The 25,803-nt window shown below is 37.6% G+C and overlaps 1 protein-coding gene across 3 annotated transcripts; it reads right to left on the minus strand.

Moving 5' to 3' along the window:
- Window positions 1–19,948: 19,948 nt before the first annotated feature.
- Window positions 19,949–20,677, minus strand: LOC122750595 (polyglutamine-binding protein 1). 3 transcript variants are annotated; one of them, XM_043997347.1, is made up of 2 exons: window positions 20,477–20,677; window positions 19,949–20,242 (listed from the first exon to the last, which is right to left on the minus strand). In XM_043997347.1, the coding sequence occupies exons 1-2, from the start codon at window positions 20,675–20,677 to the stop codon at window positions 19,949–19,951; spliced, it is 495 nt and encodes a 164-aa protein (XP_043853282.1). The 3 variants fall into 3 exon arrangements, with proteins under 3 accessions (XP_043853282.1, XP_043853281.1, XP_043853280.1); XM_043997346.1 differs by having other exon boundaries at window positions 19,949–20,166; window positions 20,368–20,677; XM_043997345.1 differs by having other exon boundaries at window positions 19,949–20,677.
- Window positions 20,678–25,803: the final 5,126 nt, after the last annotated feature.

Consider the following 25,803-nt stretch of genomic DNA (forward strand, 5'->3'; position numbering starts at 1 on the left):
GAAGGAAGGAAGGAGGGATGAAATTTGGAACTCAGAACTTTAAATACAAATGTTTATCATTTAAAAAAAAAAAAGATACCTTCAGTTCTAGCTATGCAGCTAATCAGAGCTTTCCTAACCATGTGATTAGCAGATTTGAGCAAGTTGCAGAATATCTATGCATGTTCCAAGTCTCTGAAGCATTCCATTCAATGTTAAAACTTTCTATAAAGCTGCTGCTGCAATGACGAGATATTATCTGAAGTGCTCTGAGAATGTGAAAGACTCCCCTACTCCCATTACACATGTCTAAACAGTGGAGAGAACATTAGGCAAAAAGTAGAAAGATTTGGACCCTAGTCTTCAGCTTATCACACTTACTGTGTAATATTGGGAAAAACTTTTGACCTTGATCCTTTCCTTGTTTATCATTTTGATTCCAGTAAGACAATTTCCTTTGTCAAGAGTTTTCTCCTTCATTATTTAGTTTCTACTATGTATAAAGTGACAATTATCATGGTATAATAGATAAAGAGTTTGCTTCCAAGTCAGGCTAGTCAAGTTCTTCCTTCAGTACCTACTAGTCTGATGACCATAGGCAAGTCACTTAAACACCTCTCTAGGACTATAAGTTGCATGTGAATCATCTTCCTACATTGTTGGAAGGATTTTTCACATCGGGCATTCACCACACGGATGAAGTAATAACATCTTTCTTTCCTTCTTTCTTCCTTTCTTTCTTTCTTTGTGGGGCAATGAGGGTTAAGTGACTTGCCCAGGGTCACACAGCTAGTAAGTGTCAAGTGTCTGAGGCTGAATTTGAACTCAGGTCCTCCTGAATCCAGGGCCGGTGCTTTATCCACTGTACCACCTAACTGCTCCCCCCGCCCAGACTCTAGTTTCAAGGAAAATACAGTCTAGTGGGGGGAATTCTCTAGGAGCAAATATAAATTCTTTGGTATTTAAAGCTCTTCCCAAGATGAGCCCTTTCTACCTTTCCAGTATGATTACATATTACTTTCCTCCCCACACTCTACAGTCCAGTCAGACTGACCTATTTGCTGTTCTTCACATTCAGGGCGCCATATGCATCTCAGTACTTTTGCACTGGCAGTCACCCATGCCTGGAATTTATTTCATCTTGGAGTTCCCAGTTTCCTTTAATACTCAGCTCAACTGAAACCTTTTATACAATGCCTTTCTTCCACAAACTACCTTGCATTCATTTGGTGCATGTAGGGGGGCTGATCTTTGACCACACCACTCCATAACCCCAGCCCAGAATATAATCCCAAGGTTTGGGAGTGTTAAAATTAGCTTTAAAGATTCATCTGGGATCTTTTGGGGGTAGATGAACACTTTTTTGCAGTCAGAATTAAAGGAAGAAACCTTGTTAGATGAGCAGTGCTTTAAATAGCTAAAGCCGAAGAACAGAGTTTTAGTTCAAGGGAGTTCAGGCTCAAGGGAGAGCTTTGTGGAAGATGGGGGGAGGGGGGCTCAGTGCAGGAATAGAAGGGAATGAGGGAAGAAAGAGGTTTCTCTCTCCTCCTTTCCAATTGGCCACGATTTCTAGCAGTGATTTACCCAGAGGGAGATATGCAATTTAGCAGTTAGACAATTTATCAGTTCCATAAAGTTTGAGGCACAATTGAAAGAATATGTCTCTACCCAGATTGACACAGACCAAGAAAGACTGTTACTTAAGGGAAAAGAAAAAAAAACGAGATTCAAGGGGTAGGATCCTTGGTAGAATACAGCTGATTATAGAACCAGGAAACTGAGCTGAACAACCCACCAGAAACAGTGCACTCAAAGGGGAAGTTTTGTGAACATTTCTGCATTGGGAGTTGTAAGTTGCCTTTGTCCTGTGTTCTACCTTGGCCGTGTATCTTATAGGTGTGCCTCACTGGCATCATGCTCTGAAATCTGAGCCCACACTTTGCATGAATACTGTATTTGTGGGAGAGTAAAACCCATTGTTTACAGTGGGAGGGTATGTTTTGTAGCTCCTGTTTTTATCACACCATTCTAGGAAATGCTTTTGCTAAGAATTGATCCTACCTACTGCTGTTTTAAAATGAAGCTTGTTAACTCAGAGTATTGAGTACACAGTGAGCATTTAGAGTGTTAAAAGTGCACAATGAGCATTGTGAGGGAAGCAGCCCCCTTCTGGGGATCCAATCTGTCAACATGATTGGAAGTTGGTAAAATAGCCCAGAGGAAGTGCTAAGTACACATTCTGTACCTACTTGTATACAAACATGCACTCTTCTTCCCATAGTATGTAAGTTCCTTGAAGGTAAAGACTGTGTCACTTTTGTCTTAGCTTCATCACCTAGCACAGTGCTTGGCACATAATAGGCACTTAATAAATGTTTGAGAGTTGATTAATTGAAAGTATGAGGCAGAGAAGGAAAAGTATGCCAATAACAGGTTCAAGAGAATATATGATAAATGCAAAAATGTCTATGAGAAATTTGACTAGGAGGAGATCTCATCCACCTAATTGGAATAAGATGGCAGTGCTCATAGTGTTAAATATGGAAAACCTTAATAATTTTTAGCCAAAAGAACTTTGGGGTCACACATTATTTAGAGAGTTTTCTTCTTTTGGTAGACCCAAGAATATTTCTGTAAATAATGTTAACCTTTTCACGTTAAATAACTTAGCACAATTTTTTTTTTAACTTTTGAAAAATAATTTAGAACTTAGAAGCCTGTGTTTGTACTAACATTTCAAGAAACATCATCAGGCAAGGAGGCAAAGTTATTGTGTCAAAGTGAAGGTCAGGTAAACAACATATATGAAAAAAAACACCTCACCACTTTTTATCTAAATCATTTTGATAATCCATGCAAAAATTAGCTTTGTATCTCTGATTACCTATATCTCGTGTAATTCTTTTTTTTGTTTGTTTTTTGTTTTTTAGTGAGGCAATTGGGGTTAAGTGACTTGCCCAGGGTCACACAGCTAGTAAGTGTTAAGTGTCTGAGGCCGGATTTGAACTCAGGTACTCCTGATTCCAGGGCCGGTGCTCTATCCATTGTGCCACCTAACCGCCCCATCATGTAATTCTGTTAATCATTGGACCTGTGGATACCTGACATCTCCTAGGCACAAGATTTAGACGTATATTCTCTACTATTGGGAATTAAATAACCTAAAAGAAAATCAGTGCCAATGGTCTTTAAAAATACTGTGGATAAAGGAAAATGTTAATGTCCTGTTTATATTCTGCTGAATGAATTCCAAACTTTTAATCCCACTTCCAGTATTAAAACATCAAATAGGGATGACCATATGGCAAAATATATGTGACTCATTATTTCAAATTATTATTCCTCCATAAAAATGACAAATATAAAGGAGTCAGAGAAATATACAAAGACTTGTAAAAACTGATGCAGAACTCAAAATATGAACATATCTAGGGAAACAATTTATGTGACAATCATTATAAAAATAATGAAAGATAAAATAATTTTGAAAGACCTGAGAATTACCAAAACAAAGACTAATCATGACTTAAAAAGATAAATGCTGAAACAAAACATATCTCCAACTTTATGGCAGGGAGGTAATAGACTAGAGGTACTGAATGAGCATGTATTCTCAGACATGGATAATATATTCATTTGTTTTTCTTTCTTTTTTTGGTATTTTGTGCTTTGTATATTGTATCTACATATTTGTTATTTTTTAATATTTTAAAATTGATATACTTTAAACATCCTTTTCTTTTTAATTTTGAGTTCCAAATTCTTTCCCTCCTTCCTAATCCCTCTGTTACCCTCTGAGAAAACAAGCAATATATCAATAATGCATGTGAAATAATACAAAACATTTCCATATTAACCATATTTAAAAAATAAGAAAGAAGAATAAATAAATAAATAAGAAGAAAGTAAGAAAATTATACTTCAATTTGCACTCAGAGTTTAATAGTTCTCTTTCTGGAGGTGGTTAGCCTTTCAGAGAAGCTAAGTTTTTCACAGTTGATCATTACATTATTGCTCTTATAGTACACAAAGATCTCCCAGTTCTTCTCAATTCACTTTACATCAGTTCATAGAGATCTTGGCATTTTTTTTCTGAAACCATCTGCTTTGTCATTTCTTATTAGCACAATAGTATTCCATTACAATCATATGCCACAACTTGTTCAGCCATTTTCCAATTGATGAGCAACTTTTCAATGTCCAATTCTTTGCCACCACAAAAAAGCTGCTATAAATGTTTTCATACATGTCTTTTTCCTTTACAGACTCAATAGTAGTATTTAGGGGGTCAAAAGGTATGCACAATTTGATAGCCCTTTGAGCCTAGTTCCAAATTGTTGTGCAGAATGGTCGGACCAGTTCACTATTCTACCAACAGTTAATTAATGTACTTATTTTTCTCTCACCTCTTCTAGAATGTCATTTGTGATAGGTGTGAGGTGGTACCTCAGAGTTGTTTTAATTTTCCTTTCTCTAATATAGCTTTTCATATGACTATAGTTAGATTTCTTCTTCAGAAAATGTTCTGTTTATATCTGTTGACCATTTATCAGTTGGGGGATGGCTCTTATTTTTATCAAAGTGGCTCATGCTTTGCCAGATGAGGAGACAAAACTTTGAGACCTTGATTCCATCTTCCTTTTGATAGTGTGGAGCCTTCCAACTGGTACTTCTCAGGATGAGGACATCTACTTACATTGGTTTTAGCCCTTGTGTGGTAGAGACCTTATCTCCTGGATAAAGGACAAGAGATTTCTTAGACAATGTACAAGTTACTAGATAGTTTTGGAACCTAAGGTCAATAGAAAGTGGAGAATAGTGAGAATTCCTGGGTAGTAACAACCTTTTAGGGAAGAGATCATGCATGTGACCCTATAGCCAGAAAAGTAGCAATGGGGCTAACCGTGAATTGAAGAGGGAGCGAAAGACCTGGATTTTGACCTGTGCTACTCCTATGAGTCTGTGTGTACATGTACACACATACATGCATATATGCAAACATATGTGTGTATACATATATACTTCTTAAATACATTGTACATAAGAGTTCAGTGACTAGAATCATCTTTATTTTTCTTCATGGCCTATCTAGCCTAGAGTTCCAGCCTGGTCTGTTTCTTCCTCAAGTTCTCCACCATGAGCCTGCTTCAACCATGAACTGATCCAGCAAACTGAGTGTGGAAGCTTTTTATGGGTACAGAGCAGAGGTGGTCCTTACACACTGCTTCAAGCTGATTGGTTAGCATCATCCAAATTCATTGGTTCACTGGACTTGGAGGTGTTCTCATGTTGAGTTCAAAGTCCTTAGCTTCTGAGAATAATACCTTCTTAAGGGCCAGCCAGATGTGGTTACAATCGAATTAACTTTAAGTAGGCTAATCTGCAAGGTCAATCAGTCTCACTTAATTCAACCAGTTTAGATTAATCTCCAGGGGACCTGAGTTCAAATCTGGCCTCAGACACTTGACACTTACTAGCTGTGTGATCCTGGGCAGGTCACTTAACCCTCATTGCCTTGCCAAAAAAAAAAGCCACTGAGTCAGGCCCTTCAAAGTTTCAAATTTTGTGATTAAATAATTAACCATTTTACTGTGTCATTTAAGTACTAAGAGTACAATGCTCTGCTATGAATATTCCTTTCATATGCAGATAGAAATTTAGTGATGGAATATTCCTCTAATTAACTTGAACAATATCTTAAATATAGAATCACAAAATTATAACATCTTAGATTTGGAAGTTACCAAAGAGATAAACCAGTGTAAACCACTCAGTTCTATACCCCATTATAACATCCCTTCTACAGTATCCCTGCCAGATATGACAAGTTCACCCTCTACTTTAAATACTTCTGACAAAGTGTTCTCAATTTTTCAAGGCAGAACATAAAGTTCTTATTTTATTGAACCAAAATTTGCCCCTCCATAACTTTCATCATTTATCCTAATTCTGCCCTCTGAAGTAGTTCTTGTTCAATATGACAGCCTTTTAAATATTTGAAAAGTGGGATCATGTTCTGATATCTTTTTTTCCTTAGGCTAAAAAACCCTCTGATTCTTTCAATTGATCTCCATTTACTTATACCACTTACCTCCATGGTCAAACTCCTCTATTCAGAGGATTCTATTCTGCATCTACAAAGGAGGTACAATAAGTAGCACAGTACTATTTACTCAGTAGACACTCAATATAGTCTTGTTGCCAATTCTGGAAGCAAATTTAAGATATGAGGGTAATAGTTCTCCTATAGAGATAATATAAAGGATAATCTAAAGTTAGGCTAGGTTGTATGAATTTTTCTTCCTACTGTGCCTGATATATTTTCTCAATCTGCATTACCCCATAAGTTCTTGTCTCATTAGAGGAGATAGCATTCAATTTGAAGTTCAGAGTAGAAGGTCTCTCTGACAACAAATGGTCTTATCTAGCAAGTCTAACACATTGTCACATTCTCATTATGACTCTAATCTTCAGGGACACTGTCTTGAGGCAAGGAAGTGTTTAAAGCCAGAGGAATTGGTTGATGAGTTGATAGTGGTCTAATCTAATGAAGCAGACTTTTACATTTAAAAATTACAAAAAAGATTTTGAGACAATGTGATATATTAAGAAGGAAGTCAAGAATTTTATCTTCTAGGAATTTCTGGTCTAGTTTAATTGTTTTTCCAGTTTGGATGAAGGTATGATATGACCTCTAATGGGGTTCCTTCTATCATTACTATTCAGTGATCTTCCAATGAGAAACAGAAAGGAACATTGGTTTTCAAGGTTATGAATGAATGAATTTGCAAGTATTTTCCATAATCTTATAGGTTATAATATTAAAGACACCCAAATTCAGCATAAAGTACATAGGAAAATGACATTATTGTTTTAAAATTAATAATTATAAAAAAGAAGAGGAGAATAAATCATAAGCATTTTAGTACCTCATTAATTTTTCAGGTAAAATCTATTTTAAATCACTTCAGTTGTTAGACATTTAGTGTAAAATGGTGATAAGATCAAGACATTACCCCTGCAACCATAACAATGGTACCTACAAACAGTTCATCAGGTTCTAAGTCCATATCTGTTCTACACACAATTTAAGTAGGTCTCAGTCACCTGCAATGATAGATGAACACCTTGGAGGCAATTACATTCTGGCTTTGGAAATCATAGAAATGTTATATCCCAATAGTATGAATAATTTTTTCTCATTTAAGCATTTTAACATCTTTTTTCTTCATCTAAAAACCTCTCCCACATTTTCAAATTAAAAAAAAACTTCAAAACTTTACCTCTGTGATTAGAAATGAGTGGAGAATTGGGAGGTAAATGGACTAATAGCTATAACCCTAAGGTCCAAGTCCATTTCCCAAGATACTTCTCATTGATGAAGACTGATAACTCAATTCCCTGAATGTGAATGAGGGGTGGATGGGTGAGAACTTTGAAGAGAAGAGAATCTAGTTCTTTTGGCTTCCAGATTTGAGAGAAAACACTCTTGAGGCTGAACTTCTTTCTCCTATAAGACAGAGTCCCTAACCATAGCTAAGTGGAAATTCCCTGGTGCCTAGTATGGCAATCTGGGAAATAGGAACCTTCTGGAGGAACCAGTCAACTTCTCTAAATATTGACTTGTTCCCTGAGTCTTTCTCTCCTTTTAGGGACCTTTTCTTAAAGAAAGTCTGCAACAGTGAGTGTTGTCTTTAGAAGTTGGAGAACATTCTACACAGTCACAGCAATATTGTATGATGATCAACTGTGAACAATTTAGCTATTCTAAGCAATATAATGAACCAAGACAGTTCTGAAGGACTTATGATGAAGGGTGTGGTCCATCTCCAGAGAAAGAACTGGTAGATTCCGAATGCATATTGAAGAATACTTTTTCTTTGCTTTATTTATTTTTCTTGCCTTTTTTTTTTTGGGGGGGGGGGAGGTGTCTGTGTTTTCATTCACAGAAAGACTTACATGTAAATGTATCTTGATAACTACACATATATAACCTATGTCAAATTTCTTGCCTTCTCAATGAGGCAGGGAGGAGAGGGAAGAAGGAAGAGACTTTGAAACTCAAAAGTTGAAAAAAAAATTTGATTTTACATGTAATTGGGGAAAATAAAATACTAAATTAAAAAAAAAAAGAATTGGCCAAGTCAAATTTCACAGTTCTTTTCTTTCCTAGGAAGTGCTATTAAGTGCTGAAATGTCCAAAGCGTAGAGAAAGGAAGATAAATGGGAACTCTGAATGATTTATCAACTAGATGACTGGTGATTGAATAAGTCTGTTTCAAATTTCAAATAAAGTAAATTTCAAAAGATATTAAATGAAAGACACCCAAATTCAGCATATGGGTCACATAGAAATATAGAACCATTATAATACATGGCCAACATACATCAATCAAACAATTAAGTCTCAACTCTATTCTTGTTACCAGAAAGCCAGAAAGAATTTCTACAGTCAACTGATTCTTACTGGGAGGCAATGTAGTGAAGTGGAAAGAGCATTGAACTTGGAGTCACTTGACCAGCTCTTCTCTTTACTACTTTATGATTTCAGACAAGTCAGCTAAGATTTATGGTTATCGGTTTCCTTATTTATAAAATGACAGGGTTGGGTTAGATTGACCAGGTGTACTATACAAGGAGTTACCATAGAATTTTAGGCCATTTGATCATACATACCTCTGAGCCTTTTGGAATACCATCTTCAAAAATTGCATGAAAGATTCTGGTTTTCATCTCCTGTCTTGAATTCTAAGTTTACAAATGGGAGGGACCCTTTAAGATCATCTAGTCCAATCCTGTGATTTTACAGATGAGGAAACTGAGGGCCAAAGACATTAAGTAACCTGTATATATATATACTTTTCTAGTTGTTTTAACCTCCTTGGGGTTATAAGCATCATAGTAGGATCAACTTGTTGAAGGGCATGGGAAATTTAGAAAATTTTTCTTGCATAATTACAAATTATGTATCAGTCAAAACTGTTTGTAATTCTACCATATATGAATTAAGATGTATTTTCAATAAGGGGGAGGGGGAAGGGTGAGTGACCCTGAACAGAAATTATCTTTATTCAGACTATCTCCACCCTTCAGCTATCTAGACAAAAGAATCTGTCTCCATCCAAGCCTGAATAGAATACAATGGGCCTCCCCATCCTAGATTAAATTCTTTGCATGGTTGGGTGGGGTCTGAACAAGATGAAGAGAGTTAATTCAATCTTATAATCAAGGAGAAACTAGACCTTGAAAAATGAGGGCTTTGGAAGAAGGGCAGAACTTTTAATCTCCCCAAGATATTGGTTATAATCTGTGGGAAAATAAGGGCCCCCCCCTCAAAAGTTGAAAATGCTCATGTCCAGAAACAGGGGCAGGCTCCTCCCAGTCTAAGAAAGGGCTGCCTCCCCTCTCCCTCCCCAGTGAACCAAATCACATGATGAGGGAGACCCAAGGCTGGTCACGTGGGGGGGGGGATTTAGAGGGTTGTCTCTGGGTCACCTCCTCCCATTGGCTACGCTGCATTCTGATTGACTAGTTTTTGGAGCCAGTGTCTTGTCAGGCAGATTGTAACTGGGGAAGGAGAGAGGCGTCAGCCATGTTAAAGGCTAAAAGAGCTCAGGGGCCCACATTTCCATTAGGGTGCTGGCCTATTCTCAGGAGAATGTAAATAAAGACCTTTGATGCTTTTCCAACACTGAGTCCCAGAAATTTTTAAATGGGGTTTCTCACATAATCATTTCTCATACTTTATATGAAATTTCACACTATAAAAATATTGAGGAGAACAGAATGTTAAGGAAGATTTTTGTTGCATGTCACATATAGAGATTATGAAAGACAAAATAGACAATTTCAATTGTATGAAATATAAAAGGTTTTAAAGAGACCAAAATCAGTGCTAATAAAATATCAAGAAAATGTATGGATTGTGATAAAAATATTTACATTAAATATCTCTCCCAAAACAGAGAGAAGGAATACAAATCTGTAAGACTGAGTGATTTCCTGATATACAAATCATCAAAAGATATATTCAGTTTTCAAAAGAAGAAAAGAAATGCAAGCTATAAACAACCATTTCTAAAATTTTTCTAAATCACTAATAATCTGAGAAATCCAAAATTAAAATAACCTTCCAATATAAACTCATTCATCAAATTGACAAAAGTGGTTAAAGATAGCAAATTTCCATGTTGGAGGGTCTGCAGGAAACTAGGCATCTTAATTCATATATAGTAGAATTACAAACAGTTTTGAGTGGTACATAATTTGTAATTATGCAAATTTGTCACAGAGAATAATTTTTTGCTCTATTGATGTAGCCTCTTTGCTAATATTTTATTCTAAATATTATAACTATTTATTAATGATATTGGTCTATAGTTCTCTTATTGCCTTACCTCTCTCTGGTTTGGATATTAGTACCATATTTTTTTCTTATCTAGAATGTTTGTCATTTCCCCCTCTTTCTCTTTTAATAAGAATGATATCATTCAATTTAATAATAGTGAGTCATGGACCAAGTCATTTAGAAATTGATAAAGAAAATAACAATGAGATAATACAACAAAATTTATGAATAGTGGTTAAAGTAACCCTTAGAAGAATATATCTGAACACAAATTTTTAAAAAAGATATATGCATATCACCCAACTCTCACCTGTGGCTCTAAGAAGCCATAGTGGCCACACTAAGTAAACTGTCTAGACCAGGTTGAGGGTAATCAACAGACCTCAAACCCATTGGTGAATTGGCAGATGTATACCCCAAGAGGATCGGGAGCATGATGAGAAGCTAATGAAACTGCAGAACCAACCTGGCAGCTGCATCTTCCTGCAAGATATCACGAAACCAGATAGTGATACCTGGGAGAGTAGAGTGAACTCAATGAAGTGTGCTCTGCATTTGGAAAAAAATGTCAATTCGTCATTACTGGAACTACATAAGCTGGCAACTGACAAAAAGGACCCCCATTTATGTGATTTCATCAAAACCCACTACCTGGACAAATGCGTAAAGTCCATCAAACAACTGTGTGATCCGTAACAACCTATGCAAAATGGGAGTCCCCGATTCTGGCATGGCAGAATATCTTTTTGACAAGCACACCCTTGTAGACAGTGACAATGACAGCTAAGCCACACCTGGCTTCCCCCACATCTGGGAACTATGGGTGCCACTTCTCCTGTCTTTCAGTACATGCATATTTTGGTTATCTGACCTTTTCATAATTTGTACCAAAAAACTACCACCATTTACATCCCAATAAAGTGACTTGGTATTGGGGAAAAAAAAAAAGATACAAGTCAAGCACTACATTCTATATGGAACATTTTCTAAGCCCATCAATTGCTAGTGCACCTACTCCCTCTAAATTAGCTTACATTTATCTTTATTTGTGTCTCTAAAAATGTTAATTCATGATAAAGTTATATAGGTTCCCATCTCCCTAGTTAGAACGTGGGCTCCTTTTGAGTGAATTGGTATGAGTTCTGTGACATTGAAAATAATTAATATAAACACAAGTTTTGGATAAGCTTATACTAATTTATCAATATCATACCAGTAATGGATTGACCATGCCTCCCTATCTTCTCATGGTCCCAGGCCTCGTGATAGAGGAGGCAGAGAGAGAGCTTCAGCATGCCAGTTAGCACAAGCAGGAGAAAAGCCCCCATAAGACACATGTGGTCCTAAGAAGACCCAAGAGAGAGTCCAAGAAAGACAGAGACCATGTGGTCCCAGAGAGCCAACATGGCTACCTGTCCAGGTTTTTTAATCCCTTTTGAATAAGAAGTTGGCCATTTTACATAGACAAATAGAATTGGTTAGCATTATTCAAGTCTAATTGATTGACATGACTTGAAGGTGGGCTATATCATAATGAACTCTAGGAATGACATCAGGAAAAGGAATGCAAGCCCCCCCTCCCTAGCCCCAAGTTGGTCAGGGCAAAGTCCATTATCTAGGTGTCATTTAATCCCATCAGTGCTTCAGTAATCTAAACAAAAAAGGATCTGACTCCATTCATTTTGTTCCCTTGCATTTGTCCCAGATGAGATTTGATGAAATCTCTCCAGAAGAACTCACCTTTTCAGTGAAGGGGGAAGGAGAACTAAGAAAGTGATCTCTTGGTCCCACAATAAATTGATTATTAATAATTATTTTCTCACAGTTCATTCACTGCATTTGTATCTCCAGAGCTTAGTATAGTGCTTGGTACATAGTTGATGCTTAATAAGTACTTGCTGAAGCACACTGTTAATGTTGTTTCTTTTGATAGTATCCATTTTTGGATATATCTTAACTGACATCATGATCTTATCTCCTGCCTTTTTGGATTCAGTCATATTATTTAAACAATGTCACACATATTACATACAGATCATGGGTTTTATCATACACATCCTCATGAAGTCTGTTTTCAAACACCATCTCTTTGGCAAACTATTAATTTCTCAAATGCTACTTATTTATATCTGTGTTCCTAAAGCCCTCAGTTTCTTGCCCAATCCTGGACAAAATTTACTTCTGGTGTTCTCTTTGCCTTGCATTTATCACCAGGATTGGGTAGTAGTCATCAGGTTTGTTCAGTCTCAAGACACTTTCCATAACATTCTGGATATAAGCCTTGGGAGCATAGCAGACTTTTTCACTGTTTAGCAGAAAGATAGAGAAAGAGAGAGATAGAGAGAGAGAGAGATAGATAGATAGATAGATAGGTAGATAGATAGATAGATAGATACATACATACATACATACATACATACATACATACATAAAGTTCCAGGCCTGTTATTTCATAAATTCTGGCTTCTATTTTACTTTGATAATTTTCTTTAAAAGGTAATGATTATATCCCACATATACATATACACATACATACATATATACATACAAACATATATCTTTTTCAATTCATGGGTTTTATCATACACATCCACATGAAGTACTTGCCAAATACTTTTCATTGTGGTTCCCAGAGGGAATGAGAAAGCAAAAATTAGCCCAAACAACCCACATCTGATTTGCATCTATTTGACTCAATGTGCACTCAATGTAATTTACTACCAAATTTTTGTTTGGATTGGTATTCATAAAATATGCACATAATTTGTGGATTAGTAGATCTCTCATCCTAAGTGAAAATATTACAAAGATTAACATTCACACTATGTGCTTGTTTTTCAGAAAATCAGCAAGAGGAAAGATAATTTATACTACAAACCTTTTAGAAAGGTATATTCTTTATAAAACAAGATAGTAAACCCTCTGTTCTTCTCATCTTCTCAAATTATAAAATTTACAGCTATCTTTTCTATAGCAGCCAGCTTCCTGAAAGGGAGGGTTGAATTCATCAGTTACTTCATTACCACTGAGGGACTGAAACAGAGATGTGTTTCCTCAGTTTCTTGTTTGTGATTGGCTAGAAAAAAGAAAATTTATCTCCTTAAAATTCTCAATATGAATGATTTCTCAATTGCCGACTTTGATAATGTTTTCTTAATCCTTACCCTTCCTGAGGATGCTAGTTTCTCTTAAAAAATGCTTTTAATATTTTATAAATTCCACTGTAGTTTATCTCCTGCTCCCCACTCTTATAGTTTTATTGAAAATAAGTGGGTCAAATTCTGGGCTTGAAATCTGGAAAATTCAGGCTCATATACTGCTTTCGATATATACTTGTATAAGACCCACACACATTTATATGTGATAGACTGTAATCCTCATAGATATAGTTCCTTCAGTTAATAAAATCACATATCTTCCACCCTTCCTTGTTTGCTCTTTTTGCTGCTGCTTCATCCTCTAAACTGGACCTCTAGAAATCATATTCGGGAGGGCCTAAAGGCCTTAAGCTTTGAACTCTGGGTCCACATGTTCTTATTTCCAGCTTAGCTACTTCTCTACTACTGAAAGTGAGCCTCCATAGCACACGTCTAGGAAGATCTAAGCCACTCATCCCTGCTGTCTTTAGGATAACCAGTCTTCCTCTTTACCTTAGCCATTTTCCTTTGGATTTAGATGACATCTTGGAAGGGAAAACATTTCTCTCTCCACCGCCATCTTCCTCTACAGAGTGAATCATTCCTGTATCAAAGATTCAAAGACACAGAGAAAAAAGCATACAGTAAAACCAACCAACACATCGAATATGTCTGACATATATAATTTTGGAAAGTCCTAGTCTGCCACCTATTTGTCAGGTGAGTTTGTTTTTCTCTAATGCAAATAATTCCATTTTGGGTTTTTAATATTTACTTTTTATTATTTGGAAATGCCATTTATATCTACATTTTGTAAAATGTTTAGGGTAAGTTTTGTGCTTTTATTTAGCTCCTGATATAATCATGTGGCTTGGAATATTTCTTAAACTATCATTAGTGTGCTAATTTTTCTTATATTGAACCATATTTACATGCCCTAGTATAAATGCATATATGGATCTAAGTTTATCAGAACTAGTCTTTTATATATTGCTGTAGTCTTTTTTAATAATTGAATCAATATTTATTGACAATTTTTTACTTTTATTTCTTTGCTTTTCCTTCCTTGGTTTATGTACTAATTATAATTGCTTCATAAAGGGAATTTAAAACTTTAAGTTATTTCTTAATTTTGTTGTTGTTGTTTTGCCTAAGCAATGAGGGTTAAGTGATTTGCCCAGGATCACACAGATAGTAAGAGTCAAGTGTCTGAGGCCGGGCTTGAACTCAGGTCCTCCTGAATCCAGGGTGCTTTATCCACTGTGCCACCTAGCTGCCCCCTATTTCTGAATTAAAAAAAATAATTTCTGTTGATCTTAAAATGTTTGATAGAATAAATAGGTAAATCTATCTGGACCAGGGATAATTTTCATTGTTGGTTCCTTTATAACTCATTCAATTTAATTTTCTGTAATTGAGTTCTTTCATTCTTTATTTCACGTTCTGCTACTTGTAAGAAAATAATGGGTTTTGCCAATATGCAAAGGGAATTGATTTGGATTGATTGGATTGACTCTGTTGATTAACTCACTTGAAGTTGACTTGATTTAAACCACACCTGCCTGACTCTCAAGAGGGTGTATTCTCAAAGGCTGTGGACTCTGACCTCAACATGAGACCACCCTCAAGTCCAGTGAACCAATGGATTTGGGTGATTCTGTCCAATTAGCTTAAAGCAGTGTGTAAGGGCTGCCTCTTCTCAGGACAAAGGAGGAGCTTCGGCAGTCAGTTTGGCTCCCCAACAGGTTGGTGGAGGACTGGAGGAAGAACCAGGTGAGGCTGGAAAAGGTTAGATAGGCCTTTTCTTAACTTTCTGAGCCAGGTGTTCTCTTTTTACTAACACTTGGTATGCTTTAATAAATGCTTAATGCCCAAAACTAGTGCTAAAACTTCTAATTTATAAGTAAACCCTAGCTAATTTTCCCTACACTTGGGACAGGATTAAGGTGACCACACATTTAATTTCAAATGTCACATATTTAAGGTATTTTATATTTTTGTAGATAATTATCTATTTTTTTTTACATTTTAGGTTCTGCTAGCAATATATTTTGCATAGTTGATTCTGATTTTCTAAAAATTTCTCACTCTGGAAAATTAAATTTCCAAAATGAAAAATAAAGTGAAATAAAGTTTCCTTAAAAAAAAAAAAGTTGCTGGGGCAGCTAGGTGGCGCAGTGGATAAAGCACTGGCCTTGGATTCAGGAGGACCTCAGTTCAAATCCAGCCTCAGACACTTGACACTTACTAGCTGTGTGACCCTGGGCAAGGCACTTAACCCTCATTGCCCTGCAAAAAAACCAAACCAAACCAAAACAAAACAAAAGTTTGCTCAAGTTTTATCAGTTTTGTCTTTTCAAAGAACCATGTTTTAGTTTTATTATTTCTGTAGCCTTTGGTTCTGTCTGAGATATTTCTCTTCTAAATTTTATTATTTCCCCTTTTGTGTTTAATTTTTGTCCTTGTTGATTTTCTAGTGGTTAAATTGTAGACATCATTCTTCACTTGCCCATTTTGTTAATGTGAGTTTTCAGAGATCCAATTTTCCCCTCTAAGAACTCTTTTGTTTGTATCCCCAAATTTTTGGTATGCTATCATGACACTGTGGTTCCAAGAAGCTGTAGCATGCACAGTGGCCACACCACAGTAAAACCATTTCTATAGAAGGGCTAAACTAGGTTGAGGGTAATCAACAGGCCTCAAACTCATTGGTGAGTTAGGATAATGTCCACCCCAAACATGTAAGACATCCCTTGGCCAAATGGATAGAGGAGAACAGTTTGTTTCAATGGCTATGAAGGTAACTAAAGCAGGTGCTGTGGATTTCTTAGAGCTTGGTCAGACATTAAAGACACAAAGGTTATCCATTGCATCCTGAGCCATTACCAGTTTCTTGCCACTGGACTTCAATGACTCTGGAAGAGAGAATGAGGCTGATGACTTTGTGTAACTCTGCCTCACTTAAATACAATTAATGAACAAGTCAAGAAATCACTTTGTGATGCCATTGATCCTCTTTGAAAATAAAGGACAAGCTACAATATTCTCTTTCAGAATTATTATTTCTCTAATTTGCTTTTTGATCTATTTGTTATCATTATTAATGCTTCATCTAGTTCTGCATCTTTTGCTTGTGTTCCTTGTTATTTTTCTTGTGTTCCAAACAATCCTGAGAAATATGAATATTCTTTTATATTGTTTTCAGAAGATGCCCCGAGTCTTTGAGATCTTCTTTAGCAGGTGTTTGTTCAAGTCTATATTTTTCACCCTGTTTGATTTTTATTATCTTTGTCTAATTCTGAGAGTCTGAGAGAAAGAGACAGTAAAGTCTCATGCAATTCTTATTGCTATCTAGGTCTTTTTGCAATTCTGTTAACATTTTATTTATGAATTCAGATACTAGCTCATTCGGTATGTATTTAGTATTATATTGGTTTACCTAAGCATAATGTAATTTCCCTTTTTATCTCTCAACATTATGAATTTTAATTTTTGTTTTGTCTGACAGGATGATTATAACACCTGTTTTTATTTTGGGGGAATCACCCAGCTCATAGTAAGTTTTATTCCAAATTCAGTTACTTTTCTTTCCCAGCTCTGCTTATTCTTGAGACTTGACCATCATGCTTAAGTGGGTACTTTCATCTTTCTACTCTCTATTCAATTAGAGTGTAAGCTCCTTGAAGGCAGAAACTATTTCTTCTTGTTTATATTTGTATAGAGAATAGTAAGTCCATAATAAATGCCTCTTGACAATTTGTTTTCATTTTGCAAGACTTCTGTTTTCAGATGTGTTTCTGACATACAGCAGGTTTTTGGCTTCTTATCCATTCTGCTAGTCTTATTTCATTGGATTGTAATCCATTCATATTTAAAGGCATAATTGCCAGTTTGTATTTTTTTTAATTTGATATTTTTATCCCTTTTCCTTTTTAAAGTCTCTTTTAAGTATTCTGTCCCTGTGATTGATTCATTTTTAGACTATTTTGCTGTTAGTTTGTCACAGGTATTCCCTTCCATCTACTTATCATGTCTGAAGTTCTCTGAATTTACCTAAATTACCTATTTTCCAAGTGTTCATTAATTTACATCTATTTATCCATATTTTTATTCATACATTTTCTCTCTTGATGCTTTCTTTCCTTGTACAGTGAAGCAATTTTCTTTTGCTGGGCTCTTTTCTAAATTTTTTTGTTGTTGTTTTGTCTTCATTCTTTCCTCCATGTATACTTTGAAGTTTAATTTTGGATTCATGGCCTATTTATTCTAAATTGTGCTCCTCATCAAAGTAAAGCTTCTTATATATCAACTTTTAGCTCCCTTTTCTATCCATTCCTATTCATGCCTTTTTAGATCTTACTCCCAACTTTCCCTATTTCTATTGTATTTTGCCCAAGATTTACCAATTCATGAAACTTCATCATATAAAATCCTACAAGGCATACTCCTACATGGTGTATTCTTGCCATGAAAAATCTGTACTCTGATAGTGGAAAGGTCATGTTATCCTTTCTTTGCTGCTATTCAGCATACACTGGGTCTTGTAGGTCTCTGGTATTCATACATCCCTTTTCTTGGGAGTGGGATGGACTCTTGGGAGGTGCAACCATTTTTGACAATGTGGTCCCTGAATATATAAATACCTCCCAAATGAAATCCATGACTTTACACTTTCCAAGAAATTCTCATCTTATTAGACACATAATGCTTCCTTTACACCTCACTGGAATGTTTTTTAGTGGCATCCTTCTTTCCTGGGGAGAGAACTCCCCTTCTACTTCTTTGATCCCAGTCCCTTCCATTTTTATCTGATTCTCCCACAGCCTCAACTCTTCATCACCCACTTCCCTAAGTCTCTTACCTCTCATCTCCCCATCCTAGCAACTGCTGTTCACTCTTCTCCCATCCCACCTACTTTTAAAAATTCACTTTATGCTTCCTAAGTGAAGGTCTCAGACAATTTCTTTTGCAGAACCGTAGGATTACTGAGGCCTTGCAGCATTCTGAGTTTTGTTGCAATTTCAATGCCATCTGCAAACAAGCCCAAGTGGAGAATCCTTTGTCTTCCATGTATTTAGATTTTGTGCATACCATTCTATGACACTAGAAAACATTTTTTGGTGGCTATATTTTCCTTTTCTATGCCTTGCTTCATATGGATATTTGGTATTGATGCTCAAAATGAACATATTTCCATGATCTGTTATTAAATCCTACACCACAATCTTAACAGTTAGAAAGACACTTAAAAGAGTGCCTTTAAGGCTACGTTTCTTCTATCAATGTAGTTTTTGTCTTTTCTTTTTGGCAAATGAGTACTGCCAAAAGGATCATATATTCTTCCTATTTTTCAATCAATTATATGGCTATGAAGATGAGAAACTATTTCAGTTGGAAATTTCTAGTTTGTTTTTAGCCACCTTGTTATAAAAGTATAGGCCCCTTTCTTTTGCAATCTTTCTCCCCCTACTAGTTTAATAATCTGTAAAGATCATAAATTAGACTATTACATTCAACAAACATTTATTATATGCCTACTAAGTTTAAAGCACTATGTTAGGCACTGAAAATACACAGAAAAATACAGGCATCCTGCCCTCCAGAATCTTAAATTCTACTGGGGGATACAAAAGTCAAACAAGATATGTTTACAGTATTTGTTGATTTGAAAAGAGCACTGACAAACTAGAGGGACCATTGAATATGAAAGTTCTTTAGAAAATAAAAACCCTATTCAAATGTAATAATGTACCCTATTCAAATGTAAAAATGTAATAATAACTATGAATACAAGACTCAGACCCATCAACTTTGATTTTGCAAAGATTGGGTTCAATTTTGGTTCCAGCTTACAAATTACTATTTGGTTTTTGTTCCCATTCAAAGTTTCTTCAAAATTAGAATATGGTCTATGTACACTTGTGCACAAGTACTTCTGTGCCAGTATTATAGCAAAAAAGGGATATAATGCTAATTAGGAGCAAGGTTTGAGTTTGTGATGGGCTTTGTCTCTTGCTGCTCCTTGGACCAAGAATTCAGTCAAGTCTGATATGAGGCTTGGTGAAAGAACCTGTTTCCTTCTCTCTGTGTTTGGTCCAAAAAGTCCTTTGCTAAGAAATCCTCAAATGCCGTCCTTAGTTCCTTTCATCTTTAAAGCTTAGTACTCCTTTCTGAATTATTTTAAAAGTCACCCTTGAATGCCTTGAAAACTGTGTTACCTCCAGCATTAGTTTGCATCGACAGAACTTCTCTAAAAAAAATGCAGACAGTCATAGTCACTATTTTGTCCCATCTCCCATTTTGGTGGGAGTGTTATCACTCTTAAACAGGTCAGGCTGGTGCTGCTGTAACTGCACACTGTACTGTCTTCTTTTCTCCCCACCCACCTCCCAGCACCCATCCCCCTTCCTTCCCCCCAAAAGTTTAATTTATTAAGAACACAAAGGCGGTGGGATCCATGGGAAGTGATAGTTGGCCGGCTAGCTCAATCCTGCTGCTTGGCCCTGGAAGCCTCCGCGTTGGCCCGAAGAACCGCTCCTGGGGAAGGGTATGGTCGCTGCTGGAACAGGGGTCCGGCTGCTGTGGTGTCCGCGCCCGTCTTTGCCTCGTTCTTCTTGGGGAGTCCCGTGGACCAGGTGCCCCGGGGGGCATCCGAATAGGTGCTGGGGTCCATGGGATCCAACTCTTCATCCTTGCGGCTGCCTTTCTTGCTCTTGGGATAGGGGGCCAGCTCCTCCCGGCGATGGTAGCGCCTGTCCTTGGCCTCCTCCCGGTCCAGCTTGTCATACCGGTGGTCCAGCTTGTCGTAGGTGCGGTCCGCCTTGTCATAGCCTCCTCGCTCCGACGACTTCTCGTAGCCGCGCTCGGGCCTCTCGTAGCCTCGGTCTGGCTTCTCGTGGCCACAGTCCATCTTTTCTTCGGGCTCTAAATTGCCCTTGAGTTTCTTGGCCGCCTTGGTGATGACCGAGCTGGGGTCGTGGGGGTTAAGCCAGGACACGAGGTCCGTCTCCACGTTCCAGTAGTAGGGGAGCCCGCACACCGGGTCGAAGACTTTGTACCAGTTTGGGGGCAGGCCTTCCAGGCGAGTGGCCTCGTAGTCCACGGGGTCGTCGTCATAGTCCTCGGCAATGATTTCTTCCTCTGGCTCGGGTTCCACCAGCTTGAGGAGCCCTCGCTTGGCGAGACGGGACTGGAGTGCAGCAGGGAGAGGCATGGCGGTGAGTGTGGCCAAGTGACAGGGTGGGACTCTTTACCTCCACTCTGCCTTCCCGGCCCTTCCTGCCCCTCCTCTCCTTTGCTCTGGAAGATAAGCGCTGCTCCAGTGACGTCACTACCGTTTTGCTCTTCTCCCCGCCTCAACGGCGCCAGAGCGAAGCCGCTGGCACGCGAGGCCCCGCCCCCTTTGGGGGAGGGAGGGACTTTTCAGGGAACAGATCTCAGCTTGTGCACTTTTGATGGCAGCCAATGAGCGCTAATGTGAGTGGAATGGCTACCTTCAAAGAAGAAGCTCTGGTTAACTCCGTCTTTCCTCCCTCGCCCATTCTGAGCATTGATTTTTGACCTTTGCACCCACCAGAATATGATTTTTTTTTTTTGCTGGGCAATGGGGGTTAAGAGACTTGCCCAGGGTCACACAGCTAGTAAGTGTTAAGTGTCTGAGGTCGGATTTGAACTCAGGTACTCTTGACTTCAGGGCCGGTGCTCTATCCACTGTGCCACCTAGCTGCCCCCACACAACTGATTTTGAAATCATTCCTAGATTGGTTTCTTTCTATAGCACATAGCCGGAGGCTCTCTTTCTCTGTAGCGCTAAAAGCTAAATAAGATTTTTGTTGTTTTTGCAAAGTGCTCTATGAGGTTAATTAGCTAATCAAATCTAGTTCATTAAGCAGCAAGGCAGCACTTATTTTATTCAGTGTTTCACCTTGTTAGAACAAACACTCTACTCACCTTACATGACTTGGGAGTAAAGCAGGAAATTGCCGAAGATTTCAGAATTCACTCGTATAATGACAAATTCTACAATGTCAAATATTATTCGGCAGCTTTTATGGTTTCCAGAAGACTTAAATGTACCAGAAAAGAGTAATACTCACCTAGGCAAAAGTAGAACAAGCAGCCACCTACAAGGTTTGAAGTGAAGGGAAGGAACCGATGGACCCCTGCCCAAAAGTGCCTAAGTAATCAGCCTGACATTGCTATATTACTTTATTATAATTAATAACATAAGTATAAAGCTCTTTAAAGGTTTTACAAAGCATTCCCCCACTCTTCTGGGCTAATGCATTAATAAAGGCTCAGTTATATAATATAGAAGGTTCTGCCATTATGCCTTACTGTGTATTTTGTTACCTCAGTTATTAGGGTAATAGGAAAACAGGAAAATGTAAATTTTGGTGGGGGATAGTGGAGATGGGAATTGGGACTGGTCAGTCAACAAGCATATATTAAGCACCATGCTAATTGGGGAGACAAGATATAAATAACCAGGTAGTTGCAAGTTATATACAAAATAGGTGGAAGGCAATCTAAAAGAGTAAATAGGTCTGGGACAATAGGTCACTGAATCAAATCCAACTTGATAAATGAGATAATAGTTATAAAAGCCTTAGCACAATGCCTGGCACATAGTAGGGCTTAATAAATGTTTGTTCCTTGCTTCCCTCCCTCCCCAAATGGGAAGGTAAACAATAATGGGAATTCCTGGGCAGTATGAAGGTTGAGTAACTCAAAACTATGAGGGAATCCTACAGAAGCAGGAAGGATTGTTATTCCTCAAAGGTGCCTAAAGGCTTCAAAATGCTTTCTTTGTCTGCTGCAATTTCCCTGATAAGATAGAGGATCTTAGGTGTATATTTCTTAAAGTGTCTGAACTATTCAGACCGTCAATCTGTTATGAGCACATAGCATTTATAAGTCTGAAGGGACCTTGAGAGGGCTTCTAACCTCTGGATAGGTTCTAGACCAATTCATTTTAATAGATATAAGTCTATGCTACATTTAAAGAGTTTTAGGAAAGATATTATGCGGTCTCTCCTAGCAGCCTATTTCAGAATTTAACAGTCTTTATTATAAGGAAGTACTATGTTATATTTAACCTTTTGCAGCCCTTTAATTAAACCTATTCCATCTTTGTTTTTGTTTTGTTTTTTTGGTGAGGCAATTGGGGTTAAGTGACTTGCCCAGGGTCACACAGCTAGTAAGTGTCAAAGGTCTGAAGCCGGATTTGAACTCAGGTACTCCTGACTCCAGGGCCGGTGCTCTATCCACTGCACCACCTAGCTGCCCCACAAGAAGGAGGCCCATTATCACATTTCTCATTCAATATCATATTAGAAATGTTAGCTTTTTTTTTTTTTAGTGAGGCAATTGGGGTTAAGTGACTTGCCCAGGGTCACACAGCTAGTAAGTGTTAAGTGTGTGAGGCCAGATTTGAACTCCGGTTCTCCTGACTCCAGGGCCTGTGCTCTATCCACTGTGCCACTTAGCCACCCTGACCCTATTCCCTCTTTGTTCAAGAATTCTATAATAAATTTAAATGTAGTATATCCTCAGCATTTGAAAGGGATATGTTCTAAAAATGCCATGGATAGACAAATCCATATAAAAAATCAATCAATCAATCAATAAACAAGTATTTATTAAGTGCTTACTATGTGCCATGCACAGAGCTAAGCTTGGGGGACATGAAGACAAAATCAAGAGCTTCTACCCCTAAAGAAATTATTTTCTAAGTGGGGAAATAACAAGTACACATACACATACACATACATATGTATATGTACACACATTCATATGTGTATATACATATGTATATGTGTCAATGCAAAAAAATCAATACCTTGATAATTTTGGAAGATAAGATGTTGGGGGACAAATACAGCAAATGAGTGAAAAATGGAAAGGCTCCTTTCAGTAGGCGTCACATGAAATGAATATTGAAGCTAAAAGGATGAGGGCATTGTTTGAGATTTTGATTATGTATGGAGGGCTCTAAGTTCCAGGATAGATGAAAAGTTCTGGGTAGAGTGATTAAGTAGGTGCGAGATTTTGATTTTCTTTGGAAGGTGTGAACATGTTCATTTATGCCTTATTGAGATGACTAAGTAGATCTCTTAATTAAGCTTTTGTAATTATAGAGTCACACCTCACTGAGGAAGTCTAAGCTTTGGAAATGATTGGATCGGCTCAGTATAGAACAGTGAACCTATTATGCCACTCAATGTCCTCATTCTTTTAAACTCATCAAATTGGCCTCTCTTTGCTAATAAACCTTAAACATATTAATAATGTAAACTATTATACTGCCTGATGTTTATATAATATATTTTTAATTTATTTTTTTCATTTATATAATATTTAAGGTGAGAAAAGAACTTTATATTGATTATTACCACCTTTCCCCAAGATGGTGTCTTCCTGCTGCCTTCTTACTCAGGCCCGCCCTGAATTCCCACCCTAAAATTTCCTCATCTTACTTCATTCAGAGCTGATTTGTACTTATCTAACTCATTTAAGTACTTCTCTGATAATTAGAAAAGTTATTTTACATTATGATCGGAATGAGTCTTAACCTTCCCAGTGGAGCAATTACTCTTTTAAAAGATGAAAATCCGAACCCAGTGAATCTCATTGGTGGAATGTGTGTGTGTGTGTGTGTGTGTGTGTGTAATATTTCGGCAAGTAGGCATCTGTTTCTCGATACTTAGAACCATTAGTAAGGCCCTCTTTGCTGCTGTCCTACAAACACAAATCTATGGGACTGTCAAGTAGGTACTCAAAATTATTAACTGCCTCCTATATGCCAGGTAATGTACTCAGCTCTGGGATTACATAGAAAGGGGAAAAGACAGTCCCTTCCCTTTGGAAGCTTACAATCTAATGAGGAAAGACTACATACAAAAGGAAGCTGAAACAGAGGGGAGAGGTAAATGGCAAGGGGGGGGACCTCATTAAATGGAGGAGCTCTCAGCTTTCCAGTCAAAGGGAGTTCCCCCTTCTCCCTCCCTTCCCCACCCCCACCCCCACCCAAGTAGAGGTCACTGAGGAGCTGTGAATTCCAGGGATATGATCTTTATAGGCCTACTGACAAGGTGTGAGTCTGGAGGCTGAAGTGACCTTGCGAGATAAACAGGTGTGTGAGAAATAAATGCCACTCCAAGGTTTAAGTTCTCTTTGAAAGTTAAGATTCATTTGGGTCAAGTTTACAAAGGAGTCTTGGATGGAGACAGATCCTTTTGTCTAGATAAGCTGAAGGACTTTACTGATGAGGTTTGGTCTGTACAAGCAAGCCTAGGTAGAAACTATTTTGCTCTGATGAGCTTGGGGTGTGGGGGGGGGAGGTGCTTTATATTCTTTCTCCGATGTCATTCCATTTTTTTTTTCTTTTGCAGGGCAGTGAGGGTTAAGTGACTTGCCTAGGGTCACACAGCTAGTAAGTGTCAAGTGTCTGAGGTCGGATTTGAACTCAGATCCTGCTGAATCCAGGGCTGGTGCTTTATCCACTGTACCACCTAGATGCTCCCTCTGATGTTATTCTAAGAGTTGACTGACCTGGGTCACTTATTCCCAGACTTCATTTTAATATAACACACCTCCAAATCATGTCAACCAATTAGATTTGATTGCTCTATGATGGACCTCCTATAGTTAGATGGGTATATAAACTGAGATCCCACCACCATTAGGAAGTCTTTGGTCTGAGAGAAATGGACAAATGACCATGCTTTTATCAGTAATCTGCTGACCTTTTAATAAAATGATTAAATTACCCAGAAACTATGTCTCCTATTTTTTAATCTTTACAGGTGCCAGGGGCAGGATGAAGTCTAGAGGAGTGTAGCCACTGTCCATACTCTACCTATAGTGAGGCTCAGGAAAAGCTGGGGAGAGCATAAGTGGCCACCATTAGGTAGGAATGTTTGCACCAAGAATTCATGAATGCAGAAATGGTCTTCTGTGTAATATAATTTCCTATACTAAGGAAGCAATGAGAAGCTGCTGTTAACCAGATTTCAGCCATGAACTTGTTAAACCCAAATCTCCTCTGTCTGCTTGTCAGGAGTGGAATTCAAGGTTGATTTCTTAAGTACTTTTACTTTCAAAGCTGATAATGGCTTTATGTGTTATCTAACATTCAAACTCCTTTTAATTTAACACCGATGGACAAATATTTGTTGAATGTCTGCTGTGAGCAAGACACTATGCTAATTGTGGAAATTCATTCTTCTATAAGTTAATGCACCACTCCCAGCCAAAGCAACCTGCCACTTATTGGGAATTTTATCTACCCACATAAGCTAATGAGGGAAATATAGCAGAACTGGGTAAACTTAGAGA

Source organism: Dromiciops gliroides, chromosome 3, assembly GCF_019393635.1.
Source record: "Dromiciops gliroides isolate mDroGli1 chromosome 3, mDroGli1.pri, whole genome shotgun sequence".
Classification (NCBI taxonomy): domain Eukaryota; kingdom Metazoa; phylum Chordata; class Mammalia; order Microbiotheria; family Microbiotheriidae; genus Dromiciops; species Dromiciops gliroides.

Excerpts from the sequence above, each read along its gene's own strand:
- LOC122750595 (XM_043997345.1), bottom strand. The coding sequence starts at position 20,677 with ATGCCTCTCCCTGCTGCACTCCAGTCCCGTCTCGCCAAGCGAGGGCTC.